The sequence below is a fragment of the Perca flavescens genome, chromosome 12 (genome assembly GCF_004354835.1).
Source record: "Perca flavescens isolate YP-PL-M2 chromosome 12, PFLA_1.0, whole genome shotgun sequence".
NCBI lineage: Eukaryota > Metazoa > Chordata > Actinopteri > Perciformes > Percidae > Perca > Perca flavescens.
Window position 1 is genome coordinate 19,228,165 of NC_041342.1, and position 26,510 is coordinate 19,254,674.

The window sequence follows — 26,510 nt, forward strand, 5'->3', positions numbered from 1 at the left end:
GAGCTAGAGGCCGCCCCGACTAGATTTAAATTGAAGACTCGATTTAAGAAGATCAATGAGATTGATTGACTGCAATGATTTACACGAAAGCCTGCTGTGGCTTCAAAATGACTCTGTCCTACCTGAGAAATGAGAATATCCCCCAGATGTGTGATCTGGTAGTTGCTTGGGCTTCCTTCCTCCTGACTTGTCTTTTGGCGCAATTTGAGGCAGTTAAGGAAGTGCTGGTGGAGGGTGAGCAGGGATTCCACCCCAGCAAAGAGTCGCTCCAGCCTGGCCTCCTCTATCAGCAAAGACTGCCTTAACTCGTGCATGTAGACATGGAGAAGGATTTTTAAGGTGCGTACATGGTGCATCTCCGTCTGGATCAACTCTAGGAGATTTAAGAAAGAGGGATCTCTTGATTAATACATCTGGGTTAAGTGACTGAAACATATAGGAACATTTGTGTGGAGTATAATGACAAGGACATCTGTACTCTCTTTACTCAACAACAAAAGGCAAACAAAATCATTAAAGTAAAAAAAAAAAAAAAAAAAAAAAAAAAAAAGAACTTCCACCAGCTCAAAGCTGTAAAAATGTATTCTTATGGAAACACATGGCTGTTGTCATTATACTTTTCATCATAGTAGAAGTATTTACAATCAAAAAGGTCCTCAGAGTTAAAGAAATCCATCCATCAACATCATAATTATAGGCATTGTCATTTCTGCTTAAATAGTGCAATTACTATGTACTCTGCCATCATCAGTGATCAAAGTTTCTTCAATGACTGATTGACATGAGAAAGTTCTGTCTGTATATACACACAATTTATTAAGATGATATAAGATTTTAACTGAAAATATCTTTGGGATTATCCATTTACAGATTTAGCCGGTTAAGCCTACCATAGATGACGTCCTGCCTTTTAACAGCCTCTTTGTTAAGGGCCTTCAGGTAGTTCTGGTCCACAGCCATGTTCCACGACTCCGCCTCCAGGTTCTGCTGGTCGGACTCCAGCTCGCCTTGCAGCAGAGCATAATGGGAATCTGGATGACACATAGAAAGTCACACTGGGACTTGTATCACCCTAACAAGGCTTGTGCTTTGTGGTCATATGAGTAGCTATATCCATGATTCATAACTGGACAAGTTATTTTTAATCATTATTAAAAGTCTTATTTTTGTGGCAAAAATGTTCTTTACATGGCGCCAGGTTATAGTCGTGTCATACAGTTTCATTACTTACAAACATAGAGGAGGGTTTAAGTCAAGAAAAAGAGATTCTAACTACTGTAGAGTCTTCTAACTGTGGATTCTGTGAACATGTAAAAATAATGCCACTGCAGCATTACACATTATGCACTGATTTTTCTCTCCGTCCATTATTGAAAAAAAAAAAACTGATTTATTTCGTTGTGTCACAGAATTGTATTTAACTTAATATCTCCTTAACAACAATAATGACTGTATAATTATTTATCAATACTTTGTCATTCGTATTTTCTGGCAAGATGAGCTTTGTCAAATCACAGATCAAAAAAGTACACGGGAAGAATGTATTCTGAAAAATCTTTATCTGTGCAAGTCGTTTTGGGATGCTGAATTCATTTTGTACGATGTCCCAATTACAAAAGATTTGTTGTGACAAAGGTACAGGGAGCTTTCAGCAGCTTCTCATCGTGCTGACAGTGACCCACTGACCTTCTAGGTTGATGGACTCAGCCAGGGAGGAAGCCAGCGACACAGAGTCCTCAGAGGAGAGCTTCAACCGCAGGACATCGACCTCATCCATATCAGATCTAGTTCATATGTGATAAGATAAAACTCAACAGGTAAAAGTCGGCGCACAAACATGCACACAAAAAACAACAAAACGGACACATACCATCAGAAAATATACCTATTCAATGCCAAGTGCAACACAACCTTGATGTCAAAAGGAGAAATGCCAGGAAAAACAAAAGACATCCCATGACTCAGAATCAGGTTTTTTTTTTTTTTACATGAATGAAATGAACCTGGAAAAACATGAACATTTGTTTTCCAGTCAAGAGTCAGCAGCTGAAATACAATCTGTGTCATGTATGTATAAATTAGGACACTGTCGGTTGTGGTCGAAGACACAAATGTACAGGATGGAAATCACGTTTAAAAAAAAAAAAAAAAAAAAAAAAAAAAAAAAAGAAAACACATGCTCACCAACCTGGGACTTGTGTCGTAAGAGGAGGAACCAGACTGAACACTGTGTTTTTTAGGGGTGACGGTCATGCCTGGACTAAGGAAGTAGGCAGGAAGGCCATGGAAGTCTGGGGGAGAAACTCTCCCTGGAGCAGAGAGAGAGAGAGAGAGAGAGAGAGAGAGAGAGAGAGAGAGAGAGAGAGAGAGAGAGAGAGAGAGAGAGAGAGAAAAATAGACTGAGTAACAAAGAAAAATACTGTGTGAAAGACTAAAAGAAAGAAGTATGGAAAAGAAAGCGACAACAGATGCAGAGGAATGAAGCTTAAATTACCTGTTACAAGTGGGTGTTTTCCTTTGTTTTTTCACTCTACATGGATGAATTAAGACATTTGTCTAAAGATGTCCACACACCATGACGGCAAATGTGTTGCAGTTATTCAATCATTATTAGGACTCTTAACATTTCTGAATACATATAACATTTATTTACATTCGGGGAAACACATTAAGGAACAAGAGGCCTCTTTTACAATAGTGTCCAGTTCACATCATAAAAACAAAATGCCTAATCAAGTCAGAAAACTGAAATATTCTTACCTTTTAGAGCATGCAACAAGTAATGCTCAATACAATGAGCTGTGTTCTACAGTTATGCAACACAGACTAGACTATTTACTTGTGTAAAACATAACTAGTTTTGTTCATGTTTATTCACTGTTTACTTTGACTCATTCATTTTCACTACAGTTTTGTACAACATTAAAACAATATGATTACATCACCACAATACAATAACACTAAGTCAATGTATTATTATCGCCTGGTGCCACTTTAAAAGCAAGGATTAAGAGTTTATAAGTCAACAGGAAATGCAAAAAACAACATACCTTTATTATTAGTTTGAAAGCACTTTGATGACTCACAAGCCCTCAAACAGAAAGGTTGGTTACCTACAAAAGAAAAATGACTGTAAAATAGAGAGTGCATTTGTATGGTGCTGAATCCAAACAACAAGCTGCTGCTAAAGTAGTAGTACTATCTAGCACTGAGAGGGAACTGGTTTGGCAAACTGTGACGTCACAACTCAAGTTAGCGCTCAGGCAAAGACACAAAAAGATAGTGCTGGAGAACACGGAGTTGTACTATGAATGACAATGTATTACAGTGACACAGGTACAGTATCAGTTTGCACATACATGGATCAATACTTTATGTTCCACATTAAAAGAGACATTACATGACATTAATGTCAACAAGCTCTTACCTAACCAGCATATTACTCTCCACTCTGTGATGCACATCACCGCAGAACGTGGTGTGAAAATGTTAACAGATACAGTAATAATCCTATGACTGATGCAGCCTTTCAAATCCAGCTTTGAGATAAAAGGGTTTCTCATTTCTGTTCCGTTTAATGACTTTCAATGCCAATCATCTCTATGTCTGTGACAAAGAATGACTCACCTTGTTCATATATACACTTCTGCTTATTGTTTTCAGTGTTATGTATTCCACCATTTCCTTGGGACACTGGAAAAAAAAAAAAAAAAAAAGCGAGAAGAATCCTGTTAAACCAGTGGAGTAAAAACAAGAGAGGAAAATGCAGAAAGAACTGACAATCCTCTCTTTGGTCACAGTCTTATTAAATTTGGTGCAAACTCAAACAGAAAAAAAGCGAGTGTCCTGGTTTTCAGAGCAGTTACCCTCAGTGACCCTACTGGGTGGTCTATGATACATGCTAATGGCCCTTAAGGGTCAATGAGACTGATCACTGTTGTGTACAAAGGCCTCCACCTGATTCAAAGGTAGCAGTAGGAAAGCTCGTGGCAATACAGACAGGAGGAACACAGCTCTATAGTTGTGTGGGTGGTTACATAAATTATATTGATCAAATAAACTTGAACAATGCATAAAATACAGCCACAACTGTTAAAACAAAAACCCTCCAAGCTACAGTACAAGTTGCATCCTAATTATGCAGTTGTTCAAAGTCAGACACACCTAAAACAAACATTACTGTTTGAACTAAGGAGTTGTGTGGCACAAACTTACACAGGAGCTCTTCTGCTAGCCTCTGGCTCACCGACACGTCCTGCAGAACAAGAGCATAATCCACAATATCAGTATTTGCAGCACACTGCTTAGAAAGGCTTAACACACCTCACATGCATCAGGGCTTTAAATTCAACTAGTGCTAAAACGGAGATCAGAGAATTACAATTGTGATGGTTGATTAATTGCTTATGTCACAAGACAAGTCGACATCCATGCTACAGTAGCAGCTTAGGAACAGCAGTGCTTTGAGCTAAATTCTTACGTCAGCATGCTAACAATGACGATGCTAACCAGGTGTAATGTTTATCACAAACACCATCTCAGTTTAGTGTGTTAGCATGGTAACATTTGTATTTGGTGATAAACCAATGTAATGAACAAACTGAACAGATGATAGCGCTAGATGAAAGGTTAAGGGATCCCCATGAATGACAGTACAAACATTTATCACAGTCCATCTAATAGTTGTTGAAAAAAAAGAAAAGAAAAAAGAGCAAGCATGCGTCATGTTTGCTGATAGACAATCTTTCCATTAGTTGAGATATCCAACAAATATCACTCTTAGTTAATTCTTGATCACTATTTATTCCTTGCTGTGGCTCGCTTCGCAGATTTCCTTTGATTGTGGTGGCACCTGGATCCTGGTTGTGGCTGCTGCCATGGTCCCTCTTGATGCCCACTGCTACTACTATTATTAGTAGTTCTATTATCATCAATGTGACTATAATTGCCACTGTTCATTATGTCATTCAATTATACCCACTGCTATAATTATTATGAGTAATATTTCTGCATTTATTGTAGTTAGGTATTTCTCTCGCTCTCTCTCTCTCTGCAGATGGCCACCAACAACCACGAGCCAGGTTCTGTTCGAGGTTTCTGCCGCCACCGAACATTGTGCTTTTGGAGGAATTGCTGGCTCTAGACCTACTCGGTCTGTAAAGTGTCTTGAGGTCCGTTATGATTTGACACTATAAATAAAATAAAATAGATGTCATTGCCAGGGGACAGAAGATAAAACAGTATGAGGAGCAAAAAACCGTAACATGGCTTGCGGCTGGGTTTGTGAAAGATGTTTGTGTACAGCTTCTCCTCTGTGCCACAGAGCATCTTGTTTGGATTTTAATTGGCTCACCGACAGGTAGCCTATATGCTGTATTGTTGTGCGTTTTTCCTGTGACTTACGTTAAGCGGCTGTTTGTATGTTGCTATTGTGCAGTTTTGTGTGTGCATGTGCAAGGTTATTGTGAGCCCCTGCAGGCTTTACTGATGTTTGCTAAATGAAAAGCATCTTCTGAAGCTTTTCCCCCCCCAACCACATGCTCATTAAAATGCCCTCTTTACAATGAATAGGAGAAGAAAAAAACTCTGGACTAAAGTCATGGAGCAACCAACAGACAAACAGGGCCCTGCAACAATGTCAGACATTTGCTCGTTTCACCTTCACAAGTGTGAGGAAGTGTGTCAGTTGTTTTGTCATTTTACAGACTAAAGGAATAATAGGTTATTTGTAAGAAAAATTATTGTTGGTTGCAGCCATAGTCTAGTCACAAATCTCAATACTGCCTAGATCCCTCTGCTCTACCTGCTGCTCAACCATTTCTTGTTGTATCCTGAAAACAAAATCATGAAGGAGTAGGCAGGCTATCACAATGTCCCAGTTTGTATTACAATACTCTAAGAATCACATATTTCCCTTTACTCTTTTCGGTTCTGTCTTTTGGGATAGAAATAACAGCAGCTATTGGACTTAACCAATCATATTCATTTTTTTTTTTTTTTTATACATGATTGTTTCTGAATACCATATGCTACATTTGAGATCCTCAGCATACAAATTGGGCTGCAAAGATTAAATCGATAAGTTGTTAACTATTAAATTAATCGGCAACTATTTTAATAATCAATTAATCGGTTTGACTCATAGGACGGCGTATTAGGGCCATCCTTGAGGCTTTTTTAAAAATTAATATTGCGAGAAAAAAGTCCCATGTGAACATTACGAGATTGAAGTCGAAATTGTACGGGAATAAAGTCGTAATATTGCGGCTGCAAAAAGGGAGGAATCCATGTGCCAAAGAGCACTAAGGCTGTTTAGTGTTGTACTGCCGGCGCCATGAGGACCGATTCATTTGATGATCTGTCGTATTGCGTAGCCTAATACTGTAACGCAAAATTACGACTTTAATCTCGTAATGTTAACATATGACTTTTACGACTTTATTTTTGTAATTTTAGATAATTTTTTCCCCTGAGGTGGCCCTAATACTCCGTCGTAGAGTATTTGTTTTATGGAAAAAAAAAAAAAAAAAATCTCTGATTTCAGCTTCATAAATGTGAATATTTTCTAGTTTCTTCACTCCTCTATGGCAGTAAACTGAATATCTTTGAGTTGTAGACAAAACAAGCCATTTGAGTGACATTTTTAATCGATAAAATAAACAACTATGAAAATACTCGTTAGGTGCAGCCCTACGAACAAACAACAAACTTTACAGTACCACTTGCTTAAGCACTTTCCCACAGACACTCTTATCACATTACTTTCTTGAAAGACTTATTTCAAAGCCTCATGGTATGTTATTAGCCATATTGTAGTTGTATGGTTCAGGCCCTTGTTGTGAGTGACAGCCACACCTCAAATGATTCACCTACTCTGGGTGGAAAGGGAACAGAGCAGCATGAAATACAGCTCATTCCCTGAAAGAGACAAAACAAGACAAGCAAGTCTGCCAAGTATCCTGCAGAGGATGGCAAGACAGCAGAAAATACTGCTACATGCTGTGTTTTGTGGAAAGTAGTTTCACTTAGAAAGACATGGGCCCATATCTCTTCAACACCACAACAAGACTAATAAAAACAAGTGAACGTAGCTGATGTTCTGCCATGACAAGACAAATGAAATCAGGCTATTGACGGTTAACAGCCCTGAAACTATACCCATTTGCCAGAGGAAGCCATGAAAGCTGACTGATACAAAGAAACCAGTGATCCCGGTTGCTATTGTTCCTAATAAACCCAGTAGGCTATATTTGTTTCACATCATCACAGAAGTAGGCTATAATTTGTAATTAACAAGAAACATCAGATTCCTCAAAGCAACAGGTGTTGCACTTTCCATGTTGCCTTGAGTTTACTCATTAACTATCGCTAGATACTGTCGGGCTAGTGTGTGCTGTAAACGCATGCCAATGTGTTTCTGTCAGTAAATCAATCCTACCCTTACCAAGAGTGACGTACAGTATGTGTGTATGCAATGCAATGTGAGCCCCGGGTAACCAGCACTTCCAAACTGTAAACATATGATATGAGACTGACATGAAAATGTAGTCATAATTAACGTTACCATCAGGGTGTGTGTGTGTGTGGGTTATCCAGCGGAAGTGGATTGTGAGGAATGTCAAAGTGCTAACGTTAGGTGAGGGTAACGTTAACTGACCTGGATTAATAACGTTAGCCACTGAAAAAAAGTCAGCAGAGACAGGTGCTTCGAGGTTTCAGGGGACAAAACAAACAGGTTTAAGAGTCGACACCGGAGTAGCTGCAGATGACAACTTATTAGCTAGCTAACGTTAACTCATCTAACGTTACCTAACTTACCTAGCGATAGCTAGCTACATAAAACGGTTGGGCTTGAGATGTAAAGTAAGTTACTGATTTAGGTAATGCTGACCAAACAGAGTTTAGCTAGCATTAATAACGACAGAGTTTAGCTAACATTAACCGAATTAAGGTCACCATCTTTTAACGTTAACCAATGCCCGTTTATCAACTTTTGTCGTGTCCGCCTAACTACTAAACATTAACAAGAACAACCCAACAACAGTTTCATCTTACCCGGTGTTGTAATTATGCAGCGGCAGTGCCAACCGAAAGCAAGAGACAACTTTATTTCCAGGCAAAAAGGCAAGAGAGGGAATAGCATATACACTGTGAAGATGCCTCAGGAGGAACAAGTGCACAAATAAGAAATAATGGAGCTGAGCTGGAGGGGGTGTTTTAAAAAGAAATCCCAGCCTCCTTTGGATGAGCCCTCCTTCCCTCTCTAAGCATTGTGGGAATCGTCGGTTAAGTGCAACCGACGCATTTCGCAAGTTCCAAAATGTAATTTTCACCACGCATTTTTTTTTAGCTAACTGGCTTAATGGTGTGTATTTGGTAAGCTACAAGTCTATATAGCTACTAGGCTACTATAAGAATATGTGAAAGAAATTAAACTAGCAGGTAGTTTATAACATAAATAGAATGTCCTGTGCTACTTACTTGTACCTTGTTTCAGGGTGTATTTTGTGATCCAGACAATAGACTATTAATATTAATTATCCAGACGGATTGAGAGTGTTGGATTGCAACAGAAGGTACTGTATTAAGAGCAGAGGTGGTTAATGCTCAGCAAGAGAAAAGTCACTATACTGAATGGACCTTGTGGTGAGAATACTTTGTCAACTACTGTTTCCAATGTCAATAATACATTTTCAATCTCAATTTTTTATTCAACGTGGACAAGAAGTCCTTAAAGTGCTCAAAAAAGCATTTGGACATATATAATTCCATTATTATGGACACACCTGGGTGATTCCACCTGCTGTGGAGGATTGTGTGCTACAGTTGAAAGCTCCTGAACAGTTACGGAGTTGTACTTGTGCAGAGAATGTTTTGTCAACCAAAATCCCTACACATTGCAAGACATGCACCTCCTTCACTTTGTTTGACTGGATTAATGTGGAGTAGTATAGTCATTAAGTTGCATTATTCAATAATGCAACTTAATCAAAGTATGTACCTGATATGCAATAATCATTATTGCATATCAGGTACATACTTTGATAGAGGTTGCATTTAGTGATCCCCAGACAGACTGAGATGTGGAAATGAGGCCCTGACTTTACCTTTTTTTATTATACATGATTGTTTCTGAATACCATATGCTACATTTGAGATCCTCAGCATACAAATTGGGCTGCAAAGATTAAATCGATAAGTTGTTAACTATTAAATTAATCGGCAACTTAATCATGTGGAGATGTGGAAATGAGGCCCTGACTTTACCTGGACTGCACTGGGCAGGTGAAACCATAACCAAGATTCTTTTTAGAAACACTGAGGTCATAAATCCCTCCTAACACATCCCTATCCTCTCTCAAAACATTTTGACGAGAAACCAAAAAGAAGAATATATATTTAAATATGTGGATTTTTCATGTTCAGTTTGAGTGTTTAGTTGAGTTGAAGGAAAGGTTAAAGATGCAGTAGGTAAGACTTATAAAACTAACTTTCTGTCATATTTGCTGAAACTGACCCTATGTTTGAATAGAACTACATGAAGCAGGTCATTTAAAAAAAAAAAAAATCCAGCTCCTCTGGCACCACCTACAGCCTGTAGTGCGATTTGCAAAAATCAACCGCTCCCTGTTCAGAAGCATCAATCAGTGCCAGGGGGTGTGTGTAACTGAGTGTCAATCACTGCTCATGCACACACATTCATTCTCCCTTGTGGGGGGAGGGGCTTAGGAGACCGTTTTGGGCTTTAGCAGAAAGGGGGGAAGGACTGAGAAGTTGGCGAAGTTCAAATTTTTTGGCTAAGTCCTGGATCTTCGCAATCCAACCTACAGCACTTTTAATATTGTTTTTCAAGTATGTCTTAAAACAATACTCACATGCCCAGTTATTCGTCTGGACTGTAAGAGATAGTGGGACAACATCCAGTCCTCATTTGCAAAAAATATTTTTTAAGTTTTAAAGATAGAGGCTTTAACGGTCTTAATTCATTAAATAAAAGTTACTTTTTTTTAGGATAAAATTCCCTATTTGTGTTTCTATTTCTCAACTGCAGCTCACCAAGAAAACACTGTCCCCTTACACAAATACATATGGGCATTTGTGTATTCTATTAACACGTTAACCTCTTCTGTAATACCATATACAGCTCCTGTCTTTATGTAAGATAGTCACAATTATTACTTCATCTAGACTCCCTTTACATTATAGTGTTGACACATTTCACATTATGCTTTGTCACTGAATTTTGTATATATTCAATGTTGTGCAGGAATGAAACTTGTGTCAAAAGTGCAAAGCTTGTATGTCATCACATTTCATTGTTGTCCAGTAGGTGGCATCATTGCACTAAACCTAATACATTAAAGCCTGAACCGTGGCACAGCCATCCAGCGTTATATCCAATTACAGTTGACACCTTCATTACAGCACATGGCATTTAATATTTTTGCAATTTGATAAAATGCTTTTGATTAATGCCAACAGATGTGATAAGTCACTACTATCGGCATATATATTGTCAGACACACACATGAGGAATTGCTGTACATAAACATTTCTAGACTACATTTTAGTTATTTTTCTTCGTTGTATTGGTTTCTTTAGTTATAGTTCTTTATCATATTTATAATTATTGCAATTCAGGAAATGTTTACTCAGAATTTAATGTCATTATCATCATCTGTAAAACAGTATGTAAAAAGTAAAATATCCTGTCTCAGTATATATACCTTCATAAAATATTTAAAATAACCAAATTTGAGGGCTAAAAGTACTTGATCATGTAGTGTTGAATGGTTTTGTAAAAAATAAATATCTGCCAAAGGATTCTTATTTTATTTGTATTGGCCTCAAAAATCCAATCTCACTCGGCCTCTAGTTTGTATGTAAATTGAGTTGTGTGTGTGTACATCATATTTACTGTATGTCTGGCTCTGTCTGAAACAAACTCTTACCTCTCCATACTCTACTCACTGAGATAAAAGCACAACTTCCCTTTATATACACACATGACAATCTCAGTACTTAAAGAAGAAACAGCACTGTTTGGAAAAACACATGTATTAAGAGAATGGAAAATAACAGAAGCACTGCCGAAGTCTCTTCATGAATGCACTTTGCTGCGTTATTTACAGCACTATTTTATTTGATCTTGATATGACGGGCAGACATCTTAAGCTGAAGACGCCAAACACTCCTCCCGGACACTGTTGGTTGATCATGAGTCCAAAAAAGTTAATTAGTATGATTTTCTGGATTAGAAAAAATAAACATAAGAGACTAACATGTAAAAACATTTTCTATGACTGGAAATACCTCAAGAATGACAAAATATCAGCTATGTACAAAAACATCAACAATATATTTATATATATTTTTTTATCTTCTATACCCACTAAAATATACCAAAGAAGCAGCTATTGGTCAATCCGAGGAATTCATTCACCAACGTGTTTTTGAAAACAGTTTAAATATCCTTCAGCTGTAAATGTGAAAATAAAAAAAAAAAAAAAAGAAAAGAATGAAACGTAAATACATTTTAAAATATATCACCCAACAGAAGTCCTGTATTTATCCTGTGTGCCATTTTGGAATACTGCAAAGTGTGAGGAGGTAAGCCACTTCAACCAGCTTCTCCAATGGATGAGTTTGTTCGAGGATGGACCATCTTTGATTATCCAACAGAGTTCCCAAAGTCTTTCATTTTCAGTTCGTCATCTGCTTGTGTACAAAGACTTAGACATCGTTCCATGACAACTGATGTACAGTAGGCCACAGACAAAATAGAAGGCCATTTTTTTTCAAAACTAAGCAACCCAGGGATGAAGCCTCTTGTTGAATTGGGGGAGAGGGACACAGTCTGGACTCAGGAAGGGACAGTGGGTTTAGCAGCCGTCTTATTTGTCAAAAGTTTGTTTCACAGTTGAATCCATTATCCACCCAGTCTAGCACAAACTTGGCAATATATATATATATATATATATATATATATATATATATACACATACAGTATATATATATACATACAGTATATATATACAGTATATAAACTACAATCATGAACAAGAGAGACGCTGGAGGTTTGTCCATAAATAAAAAAAGTGTCTTCTGGCATACATGTGTGGGCTTTCTGTAGTGTGTATTTGTGGCATCTGAGAAGAAAAATAAGGTCCTGAGCTATGCACTGAAGGGCTCATGTAGAGAGAGTGTGATAAAAGTGTGATCTATATAAAATGACAACAAAAAACAAAAATATATTTAAATCTATAGCAATGACGTGACTGCGTGGGATGTGTACAGTATGTTAGGAGGGGCTGGACCGTGGTAGGGCCAGTATTCGTCCGTTGGTCTTTCCCCCGTTCATGTGTGTGAACGGGATGTGGTGCTCCTCGTAGGTGCCCCTCAGGCCCATGGAGGAGGCCTCGTCCCTGTCCAAACACTGTTCCCTCTGTGAGTAGGACGATGGGTCCAGCGGGATGCTCTCCATGTTTTCCATGTCCAGGTCAAAGTCTTCGGTCTCGGGTGGCTTGTTCTCCTCACTGTAGAAGAAGGACAACTCCTGGAAGGAAGGATGCAGATCCTCGCGTAGCATCTCGATGATTTCCTGGAAGGCAGGACGCATCTTGGGGTTGTACTGCCAACACATCTGCATCAGGTTGTGTCTGCGTGAAGATACAGGGAGAGTGAGATCACGGTTAAATGATACTGATGTCTGAAAGTTTTGTTTGTTTACTATAGTTATTTCTTCCTTTCACAATGTACTTATTTCTTGTTAACATAGTTGTCTGTCCGGTGTGGTTAGGAATACCTAATTTAATACAACTTATCTATAACTGAAAGGATATGGCTAATGATATTATACTTTTTTCTTAATGCCGATGAAAATTATTTTATCATACTAACAAGTATTTTCTGTGTAGCCAAGGCCTCATTTGTCTCTCCCACAGAGCTCCATTGTTGTCCAAAACCATTAAAAACACATTAGTAAGCCACACTGTTTCTGTACTGGGTGACTTGTTCCTTCATTATGATGAACCTGGGCACTGTAGTTTATTTTGAGTCAATCCCACATGTACACCATCCTGCTGCTGTAAATACACTAGAACACCAAATGCTTATTAATCCACGGCTACAAATATTCCCTCCAGAAAACACACTTTTTAAAGTAACATTTGCAGTGCCCAGCTGTTTCAGGAAATTACTTTGCCTTGTTGTTTTTTTTAACTAAACTGTACATTTGTTAGTCAGCTTAGTGCTGAGTGCCACAGACAGGTTTAGGACAGACTACTGGTTTTAATATTTTCATGGGATTCGTTGATCAGAAAAATACATCCCCAGCCCTGATCCCCTTGTACACTTAATATTTACTTATTATACTAAATCTTTGTACTTTAATCTGATATTGTCATCCTGTTTCTTCATTTTGTAATTTTACTTTTGCTACTACAGTTTACTCTGTTTGTACATGCAACATCTATTGCATGTCTGTCCGCCCTGGCAGTTGCTGAAAGCTTCTTTTATTTTTCCTGTTTATTGTACAGATTATAGCTGCAACTAACTATTACTTTCATTATCGATTATTCTGCCGATTATATTCTTGATCAGTCAATAATCATTATTTGCCTATAACAGAGAAAAACTTCCCCTGCACTTTTTCACAGTTCAAGCTGAGGTCTTCAAATGTCTTGTTTTATCTAACCAACCGTCCAAAACTCAAAGATATTCAGTTTACAATGATATATTATATATTGTGATATAAACAGAGATAAGCAGCACCTCACATCTGAGAAGCTGGAATCATAGAGTTTTTGGCATTTTTGCTTAAAAAATAACTTAGATTAATATATCATCAAAATAGCTGCTGACTTATTTTCTGTTGATGCACTAATTGATATATTGACCAATTGTTGCAGCTCTAATGCAGATTGTAGATGTGGAAATTTGTGATTAGGAGAAATGTAAATAAACTGACAACTCAGGAAGTCTGAGATAATTTAACACTAAAACTCTTGTTTTCCTCAGTCCATATCTACTACTACTACTACTACTACTACTACTACTACTAGTACTACTACTCACAGTCTGTCAGCGCAGTTGTCTGGCCGGTCCAGGTAGCCTCCGTCCATGACAAACTTGAGGACCTGCTCGTTAGACAGGCCCTGGTACGGCTGCTCGGCCAGCGTGCTGATCTCCCACAGCACAACCCCAAATGACCTGGCAAACAAGTTTAAGAAAGACAACATGAATGAGGACATGACAATTAGGCACCTGACAGAGTAATCTGTCTGTAAACACTTGATGCAGGGAACAGGTAGACTGAGGGCAGAGGCGGCGGCTGCGATGCTGGTAAACAACGGTGCATGAAAACAGGTTAGCTACACACTCATGTTCTGATCTCATATTTTAGTATTTGTAATGTGTTTACTGTTCATTATTCTGGTGTGTGGAGAAGCACTAAAAATGGACTCAACAGGAAACGATTCACCTCTGGAAGATAAAAATATATAAATAAATAAGACAATGTATTTGTAATGTAGAAAAAAAATGGTACTTTATCAATGAGTAAGCTGACTTTTACTCTTTGCTTGTAGAATCTTCTAGGATGCTGTATGATAAATGATCAAGTTTTATGAATGTCTTCCACAAACCCTGATTTCTTAACATTTAATTCTCCTGTTTAAGATACTGCTTGACACCAGCTGTCACTCAACACCATGTTACAGTATACCATGTACAGCATCTACACCAACACACAAACCCAAAATCAGAGGTGTCACTGACCAGCAGTCTGAATTTGCGGTAAAGACCCCGTCCTTCAGAGACTCAGGTGCCATCCACCGGACGGGCAGCAGGCCCTTCCCTCCCTTCCTGTAGTAGTCCGTCTCGTAGATGTCTCTGGTCATTCCAAAGTCTGTGAGGAAAAGATGATTTTTATTTGTTGCATTCACTGATGTGTACACTTAGTTACAATGCTTTTGTTATGTTTAAAGGGCTTAATACATTTTAATGTCATTTAAGACCAACCTATTCCCTAATGCTTTTCAGTGTCAATCTATTCAGGTTGTAATCTGTTTACCAGTTTGGTTCTCTTGTCTGTTCTGCATGGAATTATGTAATGTACGGTTTGATTATATATGGGTTAATATATGTTTTTTTTTTGTTACGTTCAAACTTGAAGACACAGAGGGGCTGCATAGACAGGATAGTAAGTGAATGCATCCAGTAAGTGCAACTCGGCAACCAATTTGCTCTACACTGGAAAAGAAGACACCTAGGGCCTCATGTACTAAAGCTTTTGCACCCACTTCAGGCATATTTGTTTCACAACGCACGTAAAAGCATGGCGAGGTATGTACAAACATGCCGCACTGAGGTAAAAGCGCAGACTGCCTGTCACAGGAACTGAAAATGGCAAATTGCACTTTTCCGTGTCATGCGTATGCATTCACGGGAGGGTCACGGAAGGGTCAAGGGGAAAGTGGGAGTTTTCCATAAAGAGATGGGAGGCGTAAAGTGCACCTAATTATGTATTCCGCGGTATGTACAAAAACATCCAGTGAAAGCGCGCCTCTATTTTGCGGTGAAAATTCTCCGCCTCTTAAAAGCAGGTATAAACCAGCCACAAGCGTATGCCTCCTGGTGAAATGGCAGCAGTAATCTGGGCAAGATGGAGACATAGGCCAAGGAGACGAGCTGAAAGAATTTTTGCCACAAGGATCACACTTTTTAAGTTGAGTGAACACAAAATCATTAAGAGTTAAGCAGCCATGCAATATTACAGTTACTGGAAGAAATCAAAGATGACATTGAATCTCCGACTCAGCGTTCACATTCCATTCCAGCAGTTGTTAAACTCCTCGCTACATTACAAATATTGGCATCAGGATAATTTCAAAACAGTCATAGCATCAGCAGTGGGAATATCGCAGTCTGCACTCAGCCGTATCATAGCACCAGTACTTAGCGCTTTGCTACAGCGCAATTTACGGTATAATGGGCGGAGAAAGGCGCGGATTACCCAATGAACTGCAGGTTTGGTAAATACGACGTGAGCTGAAGTATCACAGCGTGTGCTTTCTGCGGGTTGGCCATGGCACTGATAACACTACGTTTGCAAATGTACGTACATGAGGGCCCTAGTGTACACACTACAGTAACAATATTGAATTGACCTCTATCTCAAAAATGGCTCCTATGTGGGTAAATACCAATTTCAAATTATATCTGCAGTCACAGTGACGTAAGTAGCAGCATGCATTGTTGTCAAAAACTCTTTTGTGCCTGTTGTGCTAAAACTCACCTCCTATTTTGACGGTAAGATCGTGAGCTACCATGCAGTTTCTGGCTGCCAGGTCTCTGTGGACAAACTTCTTAGCGTTAAGGTAAGCCATGCCGTCGGCGATCTCAGCGGCCATTTGGATCATCTCCTTTAGAGTGGGCGGTGGACGCCCGGGGTTGTTCTGAGGGACACAAGACACATTTTCAATATCTGATCTGCTAACACAGAGATTCACACATTGTTTTCATGTCAGCAACTCATGTTTTACTACCCAACCTAGGTTTTAATACTTAAACATTTGTTACTTCTTAGATCCCACAGCATAAAGAAAATAATCAGGTTTATTATAATCAAAAGTTAATCATCACACTTGACTTGACACAACAGCTTAGTAGCAACAGTTTTTTCAGTCAGTTTGGAGGCCTGCTGTTTATCTCCAAACAAGCCTGTTTGATGTTTTCAGCTGACTTTAGTGTTAACTGCTAAACTCCTCTGTCCAAGTGCTCAGTCCTTCTTCCTCCTATTCCAATCCAAGTGCCATCTGTTTATTTACACAATTCAGAAGATGACACTTATCAAAATTGTGTTATTGTGTAACGGTAATTAAAACGGTATAGCAGCTTCAGTTATTGTGTTAACGCCACACAAATAGATCCATATTAGGCCACACAGTTCCTTCTCTACTTAAATTACATTTGGTAGATGTGATTTAGTTCTGAATTCACAACAATCTGTCTGGGAGGAAAACAGCAGATGTAGTGAAATGTGTCAGCAGAAAAGTTAATGTGTTAACTGGCAGTTAATTGTTCTCTGTTTGTACATCTGTTGTGAGGATAGAAGTTGAGGAACCACTGCACTTTTACATGTAAAATAAGTTAAGTAAAGTGTATTTATATAGCACCTTTCAAGTGCATATAGTGCCAAAGCAGATCCTAACTTCTCTTAGGGTGAGTCAAAATAACAACAGTAAAACACTGTGTGTGTGTGTGTGTGTGTGTGTGTGTGTGTGTGTGTGTGTGTAAACCACTGATAGTTGAGAAGTCATGTATTAATGCCCTTTATTGTAAAAATAATTTCCCGATGCAGAGATAAAATAGAAACCATCAGAAATACTGATTAAAAAAATGCAACAAAGGACTATTGCACTATTTATCTACATAAAAAGCAGAAGTGAAAAGAAGAAAAAGAAGCGCATGGCAGAAGATAAGAGTACTTCTGCTTGTATACTGTTGCAAGGTCACTAAACCCAAACCAAATATGAGCATATCTTAAAAGCTTCCACTTGGGTTTGTGATTCAGGGGTGAGTGTTGTAATCTAATTACGTCAGCGTCCGGTCGTAGAGAGCGCAGAAAGCTCTTCAGGTCTCCGTGGGTCATCAGCTCCATCACCACCAGGGTGGGCTGGCCTTTAGACACAACGCCCAGCAGACGCACCTGGAAGACACGGAAGAAGGGGTTTTCTTTTCAATAAACAGTATAGTCTGGTTTGAATAGATTTGGAATTATCTGACAGATGGTCTGGGGCAAGGTGATACTGCCGCCCTTCACACAGTTAAATGTGGGACAGGTCTTGTATTTGCCCATGATGGGACATTTCTCACTTACTTTTCTAAATCGGTACGGTGTCTTATTATTGACACTTAAAACATTCCGGTGGGGTTCATAGTTTCACACTCTACCCAGCACTTTTACACATTGTCAGTAACAAAAACTGACACTACAATGCCTCGTGTTTATGTACAAGGCAAGTTTCAGAAAATGTTGTCTCTCCTTACCACATGGTGGCAGCTGAAGGCCTTCATGACCGAGGCCTCGTTCAGGAACTCAATTCTTTCTCTTAGGCTGGCCGACTCGTTCACCGTCTTCACCGCTACGTGCATGTCCCCCTCGCCCTTGATGATGTCCTTGGCGATGCCCTCGTAGACCATGCCGAAGGAGCCCTGACCCAGTTCCCTCAAAATGTGGATCTTGTCTCTGCCCACTTCCCACTCGTCCTCCTCATACACTGTAGGCAAAATTGACAGGAACATGTTACACATGCAACTTATAATGACTGAGTTCACATGCACATAAAGCCAGTGAGTTAATAATGTGATAATGCAGTTCATCAGTAGTCAGATTTCTCTCCTATTCCCTTGCATCTTTCAAAGACTTATTTTTATGTAAATGAAATGTTAAAAAAAGACAATCTGGTTAATATTACGTTGTGCTGCAGCTCAAAGTTGAGTAGAGCATTTACTCACTGACTTTGTCATGTGCACGTGCACAAACCATTTGCCAAATAATACGAGAGAAATCTACCTGTCTAAACAGGATTTCTATCAGGAAACATTACATTTGTCATTCACAAAGTTTCAGAAAAAGGGTTACTGCTGAAATCTGAAAGAGGTGTAGGTATATTTTTGAGTAAAGCGCCACAACCCCTTAAAATCAAAATTATGAATCCATCTAAGGTAAATAATAAAATAAGTCAGCTTATATTATTGATTGAAATGGCTGAAATCCTTTGCTTACTGTCATTAGCACTGAGATACTCTGGGTTTGAAGAGGCGTAGATGGGACCACTAGGTCCTTGAGTTTGACTAGAAGGAAAAAGAGAGAAGTATTTAATAAAAACAGACAAAATATAAAATAATTTGAAAATGAGCAACAGTAATGAACAGAATGTGCTGATTGCGTACTTCTTCCTGAACACGACGAATCCTGCCACGGCCACAAACAGCAGCAGGACAACGCAGATGATCGGTCCAATAATGATCTTCACGACGTAAAGAGGATCGCCTGTTCAACACATCCGGCCACAGACAGTGAGTCACATTTCATTATGAAACCCACACATTAAACGGCAGCTAGGATCAATGTGCAGCTCTGTGAAGATAATCAGCTTCAAGTACAATTGGTAGCATCTTTTGATCTTGACATAATGGTTAAGAGGACCAAGTCAGACGAGGCTTCTGCAAGGAGCTGCTCAGAGCTGGGAACAAACTGAAATCAATTAGATATATAGAGTAGTGGTGAACTAGCTCTAAAAACAAAAACAAAAAAGTAGAAGTTAATTATTAGGGAAACAATTTTGATGTTGTGAAGTTTCCAAAGTTGCCGTTTGATTGACATCTAATGTCACACTGTGAAGTCTTAGTATAAAATGGTAAAGTATGTTGATGTTTTTGTGTACTACCTGCTAAAACAGTATGATTATTAGTATGTGGGACATACTGTATAGAATCTGAATGTTGTATGGATTTGGAACACAGCTCAAGTTTTGTCTTTATGGCAGATGGACACTTACTTGAATCCTGGATGTAGAAGTACGTGGGTTCGGTCCAGGATCCGTTCCCGGCCAGCGAGGTGGCCCTGATCCTCACCGTGTAGTTCCCAGGATGCATCACTTTCAGCTTGCAGCCCCGGGTATCTCTGTACATGTTCCTTGACACGCAGTAGTGCAGCTCCTGCAGAAGAACAATGCTGAGGTTTAGGCAGTGGACAACAAACGATAAACCGCAAATGGCTGCTTCATAATTTCTGTTTAAATAACATTTTGACTCATTGTATAGGATAGTGTTTCATGTTATTTTATGTTTCCACTGTGGGAATATCTGAGTTGATTTTTAATGTTTTCCACAGTAAATGTCTGCAGCATCAGCCACATGTTTTGTAGACCTGTCTCCATAGCAACTAAAACATGGTGCAACGCTAAAATTACGTTTTTATTAAGTTTAGCAACCAAATGACATTAGGGAGGCCCTAAGGCCAAATTTAAAAATCCAAGTCAAGTGATAAGTATTGCCTCTCTTATTTATCGGTCCTGCATGGGTAGTTTTTGTTCAATATGTTTATTAAGTGTTTTCAAAGTAGTATAATACAAAAGGGCAAAGATTATGAGTAGAATATTATGCCAATATGAAGAGAAAAGGAGTAAATAAAAAGGAAGTAAATAAAAACAAAAAACCTTGGGCGTATAAACAGTGAAATGCACTGCTACATCACCGATACTCTGCAATAAAAATAAAAACTGAGTTTATCAAGGAAGAGGCGAGTGGCATATTGTGAATCTCATAACTGTTCAAGGTCTCCATCAAATTGGGCAAGATGGTCTAAGAATGGCTGCCAAATCTTGTAGAATTTCTTAAGATTGTCTGTCATGCCATATCAGATTTTCTCCATAAGTAATACAGAGGTGAGTTCTATTAGCCACGTCTTGAAGAGTGGCACTGCTTTGGACCTCCAGAGCCTTAAAATCAGTCTCTTTGCAATTAACATTCCATACATAATGGTTTCTGCATGGGTAGTTTTAAGATGGATACATTTAATTTGGTTCTCAAGTAAATTGTCTTTCATTAGTAGCTCATGTGTTCGTGTTCAATGAGAAAGGGAAATATAAAAAGTGCTTTCTGAGTACTAATGTACCCACTGACCCAACAAGTGTGTGTGTGTGTGTGTGTGTGTGTGTGTGTGTGTGTGTGTGTGTGTGTGTGTGTGTGTGTGTGTGTGTGTGTGTGTGTGTGTGTGTGTGTGTCTTCACCTCTGTGTCTCCCAGCCTCTTGTAGTTGACCTCGTACAGGATGATCATACCATTTGGGGACACCGGTTCCTGCCACGTGACGTGCACTGCATTTTCTGTCACCTCATATCTGATGGGACCCTCGATGTCATCAGCTTTGTCTGCGGAGAACAAAGTCACGTGGTTTCATGAATCATATTTCTATTAAAATTCAGGGTTGTTGGCGTAAAGTGGTGAGATGTAGGGGCATCCAGCTGGCCTAATGGTCTCTCCCTCTCCCTCTCTCTCCAGGCATCCCATCTGTCTTTACACTGTCCTTTGTTAAACAAACGCCAAACTGCCAAAAAGCAAAATCGTTATATATATATATTATTACCTCTATAATTTAATGTAGTTCTTTTTGAAACAGGCAGTTGGATGACAAATTAAAAATAAAAAAAATCTGAGGGTATGGAGTTAGAAAGAAGTGAGTTTACCAGACCTCTGTATCTCACTTTTCATCTCTGCTTGAGGACACATTAGTTTGTTGGTGGACAAGTTGCATTGTGAATAAACAAGTTGTTTGTTGCCAAACAAACAGATCAGAATCTTTAAGATGTGAGTTTTTATTTTTTTATTTACCAAGATTCAGAGGAGGAAAAATCTGTGATAGAGAGGGGATAAAAAGCCACACATTTTGAGAGCTTCGGAGCTACAGTCGATTCAAACACCAACATCTCAAGGCTAAGGCAGCTACGACCCTCTTGATGGTGATGTGGTTTTATTACATAGACCCACACTCTCCCTCTCCTTAGTAACAGTTACAAAAGAAGAGCTATCAGTAAAGCGGGATTTATGCTTCTGCGTTAAATCCACGGCGTAGGTACGTACATAGGTACATGTAGATACGGACCCTAAGCCGAAGCCTGATGTGCACCACACACTCCCCTGCTTACACACATGCCAGCTCTGCTATTCTCTTAAAGAGATGCGCTAGAACGACTCAGATACCAGCGCACAAGTATAAACCTCAGGCTACTTATGTAGGCTACGGAGTAAGCTCTGCGTAGAGCCCCCGCAGAAGCATTACTCTCACTTAACTCCATACCTTCAGGCAGTGTGCGGGCGCTGACATACGCTGCCATGCTGCAGCGGTCCGGATCGGTCAGGTGGTTGCAGGCGTGGACCTCGATCTGGTAGCTGGTGAAGTGGCGCAGGCCGGAAATGACCGTGGACTCCTTGGCGTGGCTGTGGACATTAACCACTGTCTTTGTGCTTTCGAAGGTTTCCTTTTCCTTGGGGATGCCTGTGCCCTGTGGAGGGCTGGGGGCGGTGGTGAGGAAGGGTTGTGTTTGGTTGGCGATGCCCACCACAGAGCGTCGCTCTCTTGAGTGTCTAAACAAGGTAAGGCAAGTTTTTAAGTTTTAAAAACAGCATTAGACATTCAGAGGATAGAAGCAAAATTAAATGAAAAAATAATTAGATAATGGAGATTGCAGGGAGCAGCAGTTGGAGCCACAATGACAAAAAAGGGGTTAAACTGCCAGTATTCTCCGTGAGAACTGCTTGTCGGATATAATAAGTGTCTGAAACTAAGTTTTAGCTGAGTCCCTGGTACTCAAGTAACTTTAAATAGAACATTATAATTTATATTTAGTAATAATAATTATAATGTAGTAACATTATTAGAAATAGTCCAAATACTCATACTGCTTTTTCATGAAAGTGCTCAGCATGATACAAATACCAAACAAAAGACGGTGCATGAGAGATTTACTTATTTGTGTGGGAAGCTAAACTGAAAGCAAAGTTGAACTGGATTGAGTTTGACAACATGAAGACAAAGAAAAGAAATGCCTTTCTGATTTAATCCAACTTGACTCAAACCCAAAGTTAAGTAACGCTACAGTTTTCTTACATTTAATTCTTAAAAAGACAGCTCTGTTGTCAGTTGTCTTACTTGATCTCAAAGACTTCATTGTGGAGATAATTCTCAAAGGTTTTGCGGTACTCTGAGTCCTCTTTCTCCTTCTTGAGCTCCTTGTCGGTTTTGGGGCAGGCGCAGCATCGTGTCCCCGGGCCCTGCTCCTCCGTCTGGTTCCATTTCTGCTCCTCGTCACTGTCGACCTGAGTGGGCACTCGTGACGGCAACTTCATCCCTGGTGAAATGGAGTCAGATATAGCGACCAGAGAGAAAAAGAAAACATACAGTCAGACAGAATGGAATGACTGTTGCGACAAAAACATAACTCAGTTTTATGCAAAAGTATCAAAGTACACGTACACGTACACACGCGCACACACACACACACACACACACACACACACACACACACACACACACACACACACACACACACACACACACACACGCCTGAGGGGCATGTCTATCATTGGCATCCCCTGGTCTTCACCCTCTCTACTGGAGATAAATTACCAGTGACACAACCTCCCCGCAGACTCGCATCTCTCCGGATGTGTGGGAGTTATGGGAGTTTAAAAGAGTTAAGTTTGGGCTCTGTTGTGTGCTGACATGGAAGGGCACTGATGGCAAGGCATTCACGTAGGCCAGTCTGTGACAGGAATAACCCAGCTGAACTTTGCCTGAACCCAAGCCGGAGTGAGAGGAAGATCCTGATGTCCTAGTGCCAGGTTTCCCGTAGTTTAAGCGACATAATACTACGCAAACAAATGATTCACCTTAATTGCACTTGATTTTCTTGCTCGGTGGGTACAGAGTAGCACTCGGTTCAATTCACAAAGGGTCACTATGCTTAAAATGTTCTCAAAGATAAAACAAGTTCTACAGATGCTTTTCTGCTGTACTTTTCTGTCTATCCTGCTGAGAGTGAGACACCATGAACAGTGTGCTTTAGACATATTTCTGTTGTCGTTTGGACATTTTTAACTCCAGTTTTAGTGATTTTAATGTTTTCATTTAATTCAAAAAAAGACTCTTTGGGTTAGGAAAATTCTGCCAGGGCTTCTAAAGCTAATGAAAAATGAAAAAAGGGGAAGATGTGTTGACTTTAGATATGTCAGTTTTAATGATGTTTTATTTACATGAAGTAAGCAAAGCCTCACTGTTTGATTGTGTACTTCTGTTTTGTTAATTTGTAAATAATGTGGATTGATATTTATATTTGGAAAATCTAAAATAAAATCTTGATATGATTACCCATCAAATAGATTCAGATCACAGTCATCACAGAGTGTCCTGGGAGCAGACAGGAACAACTTGAAGTAGCCAAGGGCTTTTTGAGAAGAGCTCTTCTGCCAATGTAAACATCGCAAAAGACATTCTTTCTCTCTCTCGCTCGCAGACACACAAAACCACAAACACAGAAGCAGACACAACAACAGGTTGACTATAAACAACGTGGCTCACCCTTTTGACAGTAGTCAAACTTGTAAAGCTCGCTGGCTTCAGGCTGGCGCTGGCAGAAGACCAGGTAGTGAGTGATGTTGCCGTTGGGGTCGTTGGGAGGTTTCCACTTGAGGATGATCTGGGAGGAAGAGTTGGACGAGGAAATGGGGTCCAGTGGGACTGAGGGTTCTGGGGAGACGTCACACAAATACAGAGGTTTAACAAGTAATAAGGGCCTCTAAAAGCATACTTTTGTTTGTTTATCCATCAATCCCTGTATTTGTTTCTGAAGGGCAGCTGGTTGCTTAACAGTGACAACAAAAACACAAAGCATAAATATCTTAAAAATACAAAGTAGAAATAAGTGAGAAACAAGGTACACACATTAAAACAATGTAAAGGTTACATTGTTACATACGTCAAATATCAGCTGAGACACTTAAATGACCTACAATAACACTGAACGGGCAGCAGTGTAAACTGCAGCCTGAAAATGTTGACAAGCTAATAATCAGTAATTAAAAAGGTCTTTGGTCAATTTGAAAAAAAAAACTTCGACTGATCACAATACTGCAGTTAAGTGAGTTAAAAAGTTAAAGGTCTGTGTTTCTTTCATGTAAAAGAGATGCTCAATATTATTTCACTACAGACAACAACTTTTAGTCCTGAAACACAAAAAAATATCAAAAAAATCCTGATACATTGGTGTCACACTTAGCTAATTTCTACCAACGAATCATTGGGAATTATTAAAGATAGCAGGGGAGAAGTGCCCTTTCATTTCATTCACTTTTCATTCTAATTTGCATTTTACGTTACAGTATAACTAATGAAACACACTTACTGGCAGGGTGTTGGCTCTGTGACCAGCAGCTGCCTGCTCTGGGAATTTGCAGTTTTTGTTTATTACACTACTCGATATATGTGTTTTTCTCTTGTACATCCGAGTGATAAAAATGAGTGCTGCATGTCCAAATTTTGTTTGTTTGTTTGCATTTTTAGTACTACTTTCTGCACTCTGGTTAGTGCAGAAGAGAACCTTGTTTTGTTTGTTGTAATATAACATTTTTGTTTTCATTTGTGTTAGTCTTTATTTCAGTAGTTTAGTTGAATCGTGTTTTCCAGTGTGGCTTTGGTAGTGTTAGTTAAGCTGTGGTTTAGATTTAGTTTCAGTTCTGGTTTTCAGTAGTTTTGGCAGGTGTGGTATTTTGAATATTTTAAAATGTGGCTGTGAGAAAATACATTTCAAATAATACTTATATAAAAATATAAGAAGTCAATATAACATTCTCAAATAATTTTTTTTCTTACTCTTAATTTAGATTATTCGATTTAGAATTGCCTTAATTGATTTTTTACATCAGTTGTAACTTGTTGACAATGTTTATGTAACAATGCTACATTCTTCATACATGTTACAGGAAAATGTATTTTCAAGTTGCAAAAGAAACGTGACTTATATTTTTCTTTTCTTAATTCAATCCTACTTAGTGAACACAGATTAGCAGCACTAACACAGGAGGCATAATAAACAAGAGTCACTGTGTGATTTGCAAAAGCAGGATGGGGTGCCAAGTGCTTTTTGTTGGCAAGAATTAAATGCAGTTAAAAATGTCTTTTGCAGCTACATAATCATTGTTTTTTATCCAATTATACATCTAAATGTGCTTTGTGATCTCTTATTTGCATCAGATGTGGGCAGCTGATAAAGTCTTCTGTGCTGCGAGTACAAAAAGAGGTCACCAGCTACATGTGGCAGGAACACTAACTGGCATCACCGTACATCTGACTGTCTGGTGAGCAGTCTTTTGAGTTGATGTATGAATAAGATTTCCGAGTGGGAGGCAAATAAAAGACACTTTACATCTTAAAAGTGTCCTGGCCTGAAGTGGATTAGGAGTTCTGAGAAGACAAAAATATTATTGAACAAAGTGTTGACAATTGTACTTCATAAGAAAAGTGTGTGTGGAGGAGAACAACTGGGAGGAAGGTGTGGTGTGTTGGGATATCAGACTGAACCCTACGGAGACACAAAAACCAGAGCTTCATTGTCACAGTGCGATTGTGTTGTCTGCGTTTCATGACAGTGCAACACACTGGTCCGACCACATTGTCCAGCAACAGCTTATTTGTAATGACAGATTTGCCCTTCTGATGAGGTATGCTGGTTAGACATGACACAGACCAGGAACCCGGAGCGGACCGACAGAAAACAACCCTCCCTTGACACGGCTGACTGACTGAGTGATGCGTCTCTGCTGGAGGCCTGTTTCGTGTGAGCGAGGGATGCCATGTTTGATGCGGTTTATCAGGAAGGAAGAGCACATTGTAGCACATTGAAGCCGGTTAGACAGGTAATAATGACTGCGACAAACTCAAACTGCACA

General features: G+C 39.2%; 2 protein-coding genes across 3 annotated transcripts in view; both read right to left on the reverse strand.

Annotated features, from left to right (window-relative positions):
- Positions 1–8,283, reverse strand: part of arhgef18a (rho/rac guanine nucleotide exchange factor (GEF) 18a) — a 22,988-nt gene extending 14,705 nt beyond the window's left edge. Inside the window, exons 1-8 of one of the 2 annotated variants that reach the window (XM_028594048.1) lie at positions 8,056–8,283; positions 4,216–4,255; positions 3,628–3,693; positions 3,051–3,113; positions 2,189–2,309; positions 1,687–1,784; positions 891–1,031; positions 123–373 (exon numbers count right to left, since the gene is read on the reverse strand). In XM_028594048.1, coding sequence (XP_028449849.1) covers positions 123–373; positions 891–1,031; positions 1,687–1,784; positions 2,189–2,253 — 555 coding nt within the window. In that variant the 5' untranslated portion in view covers positions 2,254–2,309; positions 3,051–3,113; positions 3,628–3,693; positions 4,216–4,255; positions 8,056–8,283. Of the gene's footprint in view, positions 1–122; positions 374–890; positions 1,032–1,686; positions 1,785–1,885; positions 1,950–2,188; positions 2,310–3,050; positions 3,114–3,627; positions 3,694–4,215; positions 4,256–8,055 lie in introns of those variants that run through there. The other variant, XM_028594049.1, reaches the window with a different exon arrangement.
- Positions 8,284–12,053: 3,770 nt separating this feature from the next.
- The window catches only part of insra (insulin receptor a), a 63,332-nt gene continuing 48,875 nt past the window's right edge, over positions 12,054–26,510 (reverse strand). Inside the window, exons 9-21 of the mRNA XM_028592252.1 lie at positions 24,145–24,312; positions 22,717–22,915; positions 21,865–22,151; positions 20,799–20,938; positions 19,566–19,725; positions 18,958–19,057; positions 18,791–18,858; positions 18,052–18,281; positions 17,600–17,710; positions 16,298–16,457; positions 14,779–14,908; positions 14,077–14,211; positions 12,054–12,659 (exon numbers count right to left, since the gene is read on the reverse strand). Of these exons, the coding sequence (XP_028448053.1) occupies positions 12,302–12,659; positions 14,077–14,211; positions 14,779–14,908; positions 16,298–16,457; positions 17,600–17,710; positions 18,052–18,281; positions 18,791–18,858; positions 18,958–19,057; positions 19,566–19,725; positions 20,799–20,938; positions 21,865–22,151; positions 22,717–22,915; positions 24,145–24,312 (2,246 nt within the window). The 3' untranslated portion in view covers positions 12,054–12,301. The remainder of the gene's footprint in view (positions 12,660–14,076; positions 14,212–14,778; positions 14,909–16,297; positions 16,458–17,599; positions 17,711–18,051; positions 18,282–18,790; positions 18,859–18,957; positions 19,058–19,565; positions 19,726–20,798; positions 20,939–21,864; positions 22,152–22,716; positions 22,916–24,144; positions 24,313–26,510) is intronic.